The 10145-nt window shown below is 46.8% G+C and overlaps 1 protein-coding gene across 1 annotated transcript; it reads right to left on the bottom strand.

The window, feature by feature from the left end:
- Positions 1-6848: 6848 nt before the first annotated feature.
- Positions 6849-9258, bottom strand: Actl7b (actin like 7B). Its single transcript, XM_031377443.1, has one exon. The coding sequence runs from the start codon at positions 8195-8197 to the stop codon at positions 6944-6946; it is 1254 nt and encodes a 417-aa protein (XP_031233303.1). The 5' UTR covers positions 8198-9258; the 3' UTR covers positions 6849-6943.
- Between the last annotated feature and the right edge of the window lie 887 nt (positions 9259-10145).

The raw sequence follows: 10145 nt of genomic DNA on the forward strand, positions 1-10145 counted from the left end.
AATATTCTATTTTTTTTTTTTTGAGCACACTACTGGTCATACCTGCTTCTCTTTTCCATTGGAGTCCTGATGGGAGGGATGCCAGTCCCCCTAGGACTCTACTTATGCATGCAAATGAGCTATACAAATATGCAGGCAAATTAGCCTGCACATGAAAGCAAGCAATGTTTCACTGCCTTTTATACTTTATTTCTATATTTATTGTATGTGTGTGCACACATGCATGGCACACTGGGTGGAGTGGGCAGGAACTGGTTCTCTCCTTCCACACTATAGGTTCTGAGGATTGAACTTGGGCCATCAGGCTTGGCATCAAGCACCTTTACCTGCTGCCATCCACAGCCTGCCCCCATTCATTTAAAAGTGTATTTTCTCTATATTCCATTTCTACTAAGGAAATGATATTGATCTGCCCTCCGGGCTGCTGACTTTGTCTTCTGTCAAGATTCTGAGCCCATCCAGTGAGTTTTTAAAATTTGAACATGGATTTTTTTCTATGCTATAATTTCTGTCTTATTGTTAATTAGGACAGGATCTCTCGCTGAATGGATTCAGCTAACCTGGTTGGCCAACCTGTCTCTGTGCCTCCCAGCACCAACCATCAAAGGCTTCATTGCTATCCCCAGGCTGTCCTACATGGTTCTGAGGATCTGAGCTCATCCCCTCACGCCTGTGCAGCAAGTGCTTTGCCAGGAGGGCCCTCCCCCAGGCCCTGCATGTTTATAGCTTATTTTCTGCCAACCTTCTGTGTTTGATGATAATTTACAGAAGCTTATTAAACAACTTCACCATGATTGTTTAAGAGCCCCCGTCAGTCATCCCTGATGTCTTGTTTTATTTATCTATATTTACCTGATTCAGCTTGTTGCCTTTTCTTGTGCTTAGTACAGTTTACTGACACATATGGGAAGCTTTGGCCAACTACAAAGGCCTTTGGAGTTGTCCCAAACCACAACATTGTCACATCTTACAATAACTGTAAGGCCCAGGAACTCCCTAAACAATCATTCATCCCAAGGATTCCCAGAACTCATTAAAGTCTATTGTACATTTGGTTATGGTTCAAATTCAAAAGTGCCCATTATGCTCTCTCCCGATATCACATCACTCTCTCAATATCAATGTACAGGTCTTATCAATCAAGAAAGATTTCCCAAGTCTTGGTGCTCAGTGTTTATATTGGAGTTACATTAGGTAGGCATAACTGATCAATTACCTACACAGTTAACCTCAGCCTTCAAGTCAACTGACAACGGTGGCCCAAGTCCCTTCCTTAAATAGTAATGTTGATCTTTCTGGCATAGTCACTGCCTTAAGACTTTTGGATGTGGTCAGCCTAACCCTAAGGAAAGGTCTTAGTTGGAGGTAAGATATAGATTATCTTCCAGATGCTAAGAGCAAAAGTCAGACCTTCCTTTGAGCAAAGCTAAATTCCTTTTCACAATCACGTTACTTAACATTTGATGGAGTTCTGGATGTTTCGATGTCATAAGAGTATCTTAGTTAGGGTTTTACTGCTGTGAACAAACACCATGACCCAAGGACAACATTTAATTGGGGTTGGCTTACAAGTTCAGACGTTCAGTCCATTATCATCAAGGTGGGAACATGGCAGCAGCTAGGCAGGCATGGTGCAGGAGGAGCTGAGAGTTCTACCTCTTCATCTGAAGGCTGCTAGGAGAAGACTGACTTCCAGGGTCTTAAAGGCCACACCCACAGTGACACACCTACTCCAACAAGGCCACACCTCCTAGTAGTGCCACTCCCTGGGCCACGCCTATATAACCATCACAAAGACTCCCAGTCTCATTTAAGTTTTTTTCAACTGGACAGCTCCCTATTGAGGTAAAGCTCAGTGACCACTTGGTCTGGAAGTTCAGCTCCCCACTGTGCCTCACAGGCGCTTCCACTGCTATGGTGAGGTGCTGACCCACCTACCCTAATCACACACTAGCTAGGTAGAAGTTCGGCTTCAGTAAAAGCTGTCATGGCTCTCAGTGTTCCGATCTCTCTGAGGAGGGAGGTTAAGATCAGCTCTCCACTGAGCCCCATTGTACCAGAGGACTGGGGGTGGGGGATAGGGAGACAACAGGCTGATTGACAAGCAGCCTCACATCTCATCCCTTGTTAGTAACTGAAAGCGATAGAGATCCAGCTTAGTGCGGAACCACTAATACCTCATAGGAAGATTGTGAGCAGGACACGTACTTCTGTGGAATGGAAGAGTTAAAACCACGGTTCCAGGGGGCTTAAGGCATGGCTTTTCCATTGGTGTTTGACTAGAGTCAAGCGGGTATTGTCAAAAGAACATTTTGTTACCAGGCCTTGTTTGTTCTGTTTCTGAGGTAACTCAAGGGTTTTCTAGCTTGACACTGCCAGAACTCTGCTTTGCAATGACTCATTTGATTTCTGTTAATTTGCATACTTACATAAGTGCACAAACTTTGGAGAATTGGATCCTTTTCAGACCCCTCTAGAGTGCTGAAGGAACAGAGTGACATCTCAGGAGATGTATTTCCAGGGTGAGATATGATGCATTTAGGTATGCTAGATGCTAGATAATGATGGCATTTCTGTGAAAATGGAAAAGACTGACCTTTGAGCCTTCCCTAGAGCAGCAGTTCTCAACTGGGCTACACGCCAGATTTAATTGGGGGCTTCTGATATCATGCCAAGGTAACTGCTCCACCCCAAAACATTCTGATTTTGTTCAGGGTAAACTTGGGCACTCCCCAGGGGAGTGTAACATGCCGCCAGGTTCGAGACTCTTAGCAAATACCTATAAGATCTACCAGAAGCACGCAGAGCACCTGCTTCAGGCCAAGTTTGCTGAGATGGACAAGTGAGGTGGCTGTCTTTCCTACAGAGGCAGTGCAGATGACAAAAGCCAAGGCAGACATACCCATGGTCACAGCAGTGTAGAGAGGTAGGTGGCAGAAGCCTCTTGTCTGGTGTCCTAGTTAGGAATACTTTTGCTATTACCACGACCAAAGCAACTTGGGAAAGAAAAAGTTTATTTGCCTTACACTTCCTCATTACTGTTTAGTCACTGAAGGAAGTCAGAACAAGATCTCAAACAGGGCAGGAACCTGAAGGCAGGAGCTGGTGCAGAGGTCAAGGAGGAATGCTGCTTACTGGCTTACTCCTATGACTTGCTCAGCCTGCTTTCTTGTAGAACCCAGGACCACCAGCCTAGGGGTGGAACTATCCCCAATGGACTGCATCCAGCTACATCAATTACTAATTAAGCTTATTCTTATAGAGAAATTTCTAACTGAGATTCTACCAGCCTCAATTTTCTGGGTCCTCCAAAGGGCCCAGGTCACTTCTCCAACTCCACCCTCTGTGGCACACACAGATTATCTCCTATTCTCAGGCCAGCTCTACTCCGCCACTGCAGCTGTTCTTGGTGGTCTACCCATGGTATTGGTATCTCCAAAATCCTGGGATCTCTTGCTGCAACTGGGCTGCACTTTTACCAATAGACTCTTCTGGGCCCTCTTCAACTTCTCTGCATGACCCCTTTAGCCCTGCCCCTCCACCAGTGGTCTTCCCTGGCCTCTCACAGTGGCAAGCCTCAGCTGCTCTCCATGGCCCTTCCAATATCTTCAAAATCAGTACCTCCTGGGTGACTCTTACACATTACCAAGATAAGCTGCCAACAGAAGCTACAACACTGGATAACCTCTATATCCTATGATCCAGGTTATGGGCTAACCTTGAGAAAATACTTCCTAGTTTTCAGCAATCCTGGTCTCCTTTTAATTACTACTAATTCTGCAGCTTCACTGGACCAGCATCAGGTATCCCAGCAAATCAATTAGCAGTTCAGGGGGTATCTTGTTAGTTGCAGCTGATTCTTTAGCCCCAGCTCACCGGAACCACAGAATCTTATTTCAAAATAGCGAAGGGTCCCCGGTAGCCTTTAAACTTACCTCTGAAACTTCATCTGCATGTCTCTCAACACTCCTTTCTTCCAAGATCCCACAGAACAGCTCACTGAGCTTTGAACTCTCAATGGCTTCTCTTGCCCAGAGTTCCAAAGTCCTTCCACAATCCTTCCCAAAACAGTAAGATCACGTCTGTCATGGTAATACCTTACCTTACTATCCTGGTAAAAATCTCTGTCCTGATTAAGGTAACTTACTGTGGCAAAAGACCATGACTGAAGCAACTCAGGGGAGAAAGTTTATTATGCTTACACTTCAACGTCACTGTTCATCACTAAAAGAAGTCAGGACAGGAACTCAAGGAAGGAACCTGAAAGCCGGAGCTGATGCGAGGCCACACAAAGTCCTCACTTCTCCTACTTTCTCTCACTCTACTCTCTTATGAAACTCAGGGCCACCAGCTCAGAGGTGGCACCACCTATGAGAGCTGTGCCCACCCACACCAATCACTAATTAAGAAAACATTGGCCTGCCTACAAGCCCAATCTTATGGAGGCATTTTCTTGACAGGGGTCCTCTTAGATGACTTTAGCTTGTGTCAAGCTGACAGAAAACCAACCCGCATACCTCGGCACATCCACGAGCATAGCCTGGGAGGGTAGGCAGCTAAGTGGATGAGAGGTTGAGGGAGAGTGGAGCTGCATATAGAGGAAGCCATCCTGACTCCAAAGAGTGGCATCTTGGCCACCAGCACTATTGGCTTGTCCCACTAATGTCAAATAAACTTCTGGTTTGCTTGAAATGTGGACAGTATGTGCCACACCTCCTTCTGAACAATTTAATAGAGTGTTTGTTAGAACTGCTCAGAGAACTTTTCAAATATGGGTTCCTCATTTCTTTCCCAGGTCTATTGAACCATCGGAGAGGAGGACCATTCAGGTTTGGTTCTGTTGTTCTTGTAGAGTTTGTTGTTGTTGTTTTGTTGTTTTTGTTTTGTTTAGAATTGCCTTCACAGGTGATGTTCTACTCCCCCATCTCCCAATTTAAACAAGCTGGAAGAGACAGATTTGATCGTTGTAAATAGTCCCATTATGAAGTTTCAAGTTCCTCCTGAATATTTAATGTTCAACTCTCAGCAGCTATTAAAAGCAGCCCCAGCATACATTCCAAACGGGCCCCAGCTTTACCTTAACTTCCCACTGGTTGGCCAGAAAAATGTAATAGTCAAACAGAAAACTTTTTTCGTAGAGATTTTTAAATCTTGTTTGTGTGTGTGTGTGGGGGGGGGGGGGGGGTAGGGAGGTCAGTGCCCAGGTACAGTTGCTCACCAGAGGCATTGGATCCCCTTGGGGCTCTAGTCACAGGTGGTTGTGAATCACCCAACAGAGGTGTTATTAGGAGCCAAACTCAGGACCACTGTGAGAGCAGTACCTGTTGCTAACCACTGAACTATCCCTCCAGTCTGCCAACAAAAAACTCTTAGTAACTTATATTGAAACCAAGTTGATTTTTAAAAGATTTGTTTTATTTACATGAGTATACCGTTGCTGTCTTCAGACACACCAAAAGATGTGGTTGCTGAGAATTGAACCCAAGACCTCTGGAAGAGTAGCCAGTGCTCTTAACAGCTGAGCCATCTCTCTAGCCCTTAAGTTGATTTCTTAAAACACTCTGTACAAGCTGAGTGTGGTGGTCATACCTTTAATCCCAGCATTTGAGAGGTAGAGACAGGTGGATCTTTGTGAATTCCAGGCCATCCAGTGCTACATAGTAAGATAGTTTAAATAAAACTAAAACTATTAAAAAATAAACTAAAACTGACCAAAATTTTAAAAAGTATACAAATAACACTTTGTGTGTACCTAGTAATATTTAGTGGGGAGAGATCAGGCAGGCTGGACAGGCAACTGCAGGTGTTGTGCCACATCCAAACAGTAGGACTTAAACACTTTGTGTCACTCATGTTTCTGGAAACCTCATGTAAGACAAGATGCTCCTTTGCTGATCTATTGGCATTAATTTTGAAGCCTAAAGTTGACTATGAAATTTCAACCCATTTTGTCTCATGTGAAAGGAATATTTTATATACTTTAAAAAGAGGGCTTGGTAATTTACACAAGGTAGAAAATCAAGAGGACACTTTGGACACAAACAGGAGACTCCAGTTTACTAGGCAGATGAGGTGAGACAAGACTTAGCATCTTCAAGCCTCCTTGCTTATCTGTAATGTGAAGGGAGATACTTATACCATCTATCTCACAACTTGGAATAAGGAGTCTGTTCCCCTGGGTTCTGGGAAAACTCACTTCCTGGGGTACCGCCCACCTGGGAGGGCTTCAAGAGTATCTGGGAGGTACAATTCCTGCTCTCTAGACTCTCAGGGTCTAACCTCAGGGACTGATCAGAAGGGAATAAACAAGACAGTGATTGGTCTTTGCATCTGTGTATAAGACATTCTCTAAAACTTTGAACGAAATTCTTATGTAGTCGTTCTTGTGTGAAGGGAAAATTGGGGTGTTGCTTTTAATATTTCAATAAGAGGCCTCCCTAATCTTGGCCCCTCCGTGAACTATTACTCCAGAGGAAGGCCATTGAGGAGGACAGATGGAGGAGACAGACAGACAGTCACGCAATTGGACCTGGCACAGGAGGTGGGATACACTAGCTTAGAGACTTGAAGGATCTGGGAGTAGCTCACACTGGTTTGATTCAGGCACCCACCAGCCGTTTTAATGAGACTCTCCTTTCAGCAGAGGGCTACTTCAAGCTGCCTTCCTTTCTGGAAACACTGCCACAGTAGTTCCACATTCACCTTGCCTCCCAGGAGAAGGTATGTCTCACATCTGGTGACTAGACTGAGTCATATTCCCTTAGGCTAAGGAGAGGGTTATCATTCTAAATTCAACTTCTTCCCGCCCGCTATCAGATCGACCAAGAACTCCAGACCAGACATGACCGTTACAGGTTAAACTTTTATGAGAAATTCTGTAAAGGTATAGAGTGGCCCCAGGAGGGGCCTCTGCTCTCCAGCTCTTGCCTCTGGGGCCCGCCCCTTAGCACTTGCTGTAAATGGCTGCACAGCCCCTCTCCTCAAACTCTTCTTTGCTGACCCAAAGCTGCTGGAAGGCTTGCAACGAGGCCAGAATGGAGCCGCCGGTCCACACTGACGTCTTCCTCTCGGGAGCAGCGGCCACTGTGGGGCTGTCCCCTGGGCAGAGGAGACTCAACTCCCTCTGGAAACGCTCAGGGAAGCCATCCAACATGGTGCAGCCACCGCACAGCAGCACGTTAGCAGCCATCTCCTCCTTGAAGCCAGTGCCCTGGCAGCGGTTCAGGCAGGTCGCGGTGAGCTCAGGAAGGCCAGGCTGGGTGCAGCCCACCAGGGAGGGTTTGAAGAGCATCTCGGAGCAGCGGAAGCGCTCCTGGCCGATGGTGATGATCTTCCCATCCGGGAGCTCGTAGTCGACATGCAGCTCTTCCAGGCCCAGGCTCATCTCCTCCTCGGGCAGCAGCGCGGCATAGCAGCACTTCTTCTTGATGTGCTCTATGATGTGCAGGTGGTCATCTGAAAACTTGTGACCTGATTCATTGAGTAGCTGCATGAGGTAGTTGGTGAGGTCGCAGCCCGCATAGTCTACACGGCTGGGCAGGCCCGGCAGCAGGTCCCCTTCAGAGATGGGCACCACATGCGACACGCCATGTCCGCTCTCCACCACCAACCCGGAGGTCTTGCCATAGGAGTAGATGGACAGCAGCGCCTGGGAGGTCACATGCATGGCAGGGATGCCGAAGGTCTCGAACATGAGCTCAGCGTACTTCTCCCGGTTGCTGGTGGGGCTGAGCGGAGGGTCGGACACCAGCACTGCATGCTCTTCAGGGTGGATCTTCATGGCGGTGTGGAAGATGTACTCCCAGATGTTCTGGATACAATCCCAGTCTACCACAACTCCGTGCTTCAGTGGGTTAACCAGCTTCAGAGATGCCTCCATGTTGAGCAGCTCGTGGCCCACGTATGTCTCCTTGAAGGTGTCTCCAGCATCCGCAGCCATTTCGGCACTGCGCTTGCCCACGGTAGAGGAGATGAAATAGGTGGGCCTCGGCTCTCCTGCATAGCCGCACTTACAGTACTGGGAGCCCAGGTCGATGACCAGTGCCTTGATCTTCCGTATTTTCTTGGGTTTTGTCTTCAGTTGAGTGGAACCTGTGTCCCGGATGCCAGCCTCGGGGGCTGGCAGTGTTCCTGCCTCTCCAGGGTCGCCCTGGGCTGTGCCCATGGGCTTAGGGCTAGGGCTGTTCTTTGTCGCCATCTGCCTCTCTTCCTCACCTTCCTACATCCACACCCTAGAGCTCCTGGGAAGAAATGAGAGCCCACCTCCAGCAGTGCCTTGGCAACCACTTGGGTTGTGATGTCACCAGGAATGATCCATTTAGATAGGGGATTGGGGGGGGGTTGCTCTTCTTGCCCACATGCACACATTCATGACTAACGGTTTGCTCCAGAACAGGGCTAATGAGCAGCAGCTTTGGAACCCAAACACACCGGGCTTTGGTGCCTTCCATTCCCTCTCACATGCCTGACCATTCAGTGATAATTAATTCTTTTATTTCCTCCTCTGCTCCTTGACATTGATAATTTGAGCCCCTGTAGAAAATCAGGCAGAGCACTGGGTACTTCTGATATGTTATTTTTGTAGAATCTTGGGGCTGGGCAGAGCCTTAAAAGGTTCAGAATTCAAGAGCAAACCGTTTTTTTAAGATTAATAATAACTTTAACTGGAGTTCACCCAATACCAATTAATCAGGTCTCCTAGAGACCTTGAAGGCTGCTTCTGTTTTAGTCACACAGCTCAAAGCCTGTGTTGTTGGCCCCTCTTTCATTCCACAAGGCCTAGGCATTCCATAATACAACTAGCAGCCTTTTGCCCTTTTCATCTCACATCTAAGGCCATGGGGATCTGCCACCACCTCCTGAGTGTGTCTGTCTCACATCTAGCACAGAGCTGAGGGTAAGGTCTAAGATGAGGCATAAGGTTAGATTCTAGGTTCTGCACTTAGTGTAGACGTTCAAGGAGTGATAATTCTTTAACTCAAGTTCATCCAACACCAATTAACCAGGTCTAAAGACGTCTGCACTAAGTGTGATGGGAATGGGATCAGTGTGGCCTGCTGGAGTTAGATGGTCAAGCAGCCTCAGATACAAATGTTAGGTGTCAACATGTGTGTGCAGCACATGTTGAAGAAGGCGGTCTACTCCTTCTGGATGTTGTCTGTACACCTGAGCCTTAGTATTCCCACTGCTGGGACCCAGCAGGGTCTGATTTCAATGCACGCTCTATGACTCCAATGAAGGAGTGAAAGCCTATGTTCAAAAATAACTTCTTAAGGTTATGTTTTCATCACCTTAGTGCCCAGTGAGGCAATAGGGCTTGCCAGTTACTATGGCAACAGTAGACCCTGGTTTAAAAAACTAACTCAGACGGTGGGTGTCAACCTGTTCTAATTGCTCTAGTGCTTTCTAACCCTGTCCACTTGGAATAAAGTCCTTACAAGAGCCCACAGTCTGACGGGACCTGTTTGTTCTCCCCAGCAGACTGACTTCTTCCACTCACCCCGTCTAAACTTCCATGTTCTTTCCCCTGGCCACACTGGTCTTCTTGAAAATTCTCTCAGCTAGGGTCAGCAAACGCGTTCTCTCAGAGACCAGTCACATTTATTTTCATTCAGTCTTTGTGGTGTTGATTCAACTGTTTCTCAGACTCCCAGGAAATCAATCCATAAGGGAAAGAGTACAGCTGCTCCAATCAGTTTATACACCACCATGAGCTGGAGCTGGCTGTGTCCTGTTTACACCTGCACTAACTCACCAGCCAGGTGACTTAGTCCTCTGCATCTACATCCCTAGTACATGTGTCACCTGGTTGTCACCTTCAGTTTTTTTTTTTTAATAATCTTTTTTTTAAGGTTTATTTATTACATGTAAGTACACTGTAGCTGTCTTCAGACACCCCCAGAAGAGGGCATCTGATCTCATTACGGATGGTTGTGAGCCACCATGTGGTTGCTGGGATTTGAACTCAGGACCTTTGGAAGAGTAGTCAGTGCTCTTAACCGCTGAGCCATCTCTCCAGCCCACCTCCTTCAGTTCTTTACACAACAATTGCCAGCTCAGGGAGGCTAGCGCCACATCAGCCTGGCCAATCCCCCCTCTCTCTTGATTTTTCTCTTAAAAAAAATTCTAAATTTTATTTTTTCCCA

Source organism: Mastomys coucha, unplaced genomic scaffold, assembly GCF_008632895.1.
Source record: "Mastomys coucha isolate ucsf_1 unplaced genomic scaffold, UCSF_Mcou_1 pScaffold18, whole genome shotgun sequence".
In the NCBI taxonomy this organism is placed as follows: domain Eukaryota; kingdom Metazoa; phylum Chordata; class Mammalia; order Rodentia; family Muridae; genus Mastomys; species Mastomys coucha.

What these genes read in the sequence shown, in the direction of transcription:
- Actl7b (XM_031377443.1), bottom strand. Translation starts at nt 8,197, where the DNA reads ATGGCGACAAAGAACAGCCCTAGCCCTAAGCCCATGGGCACAGCCCAG.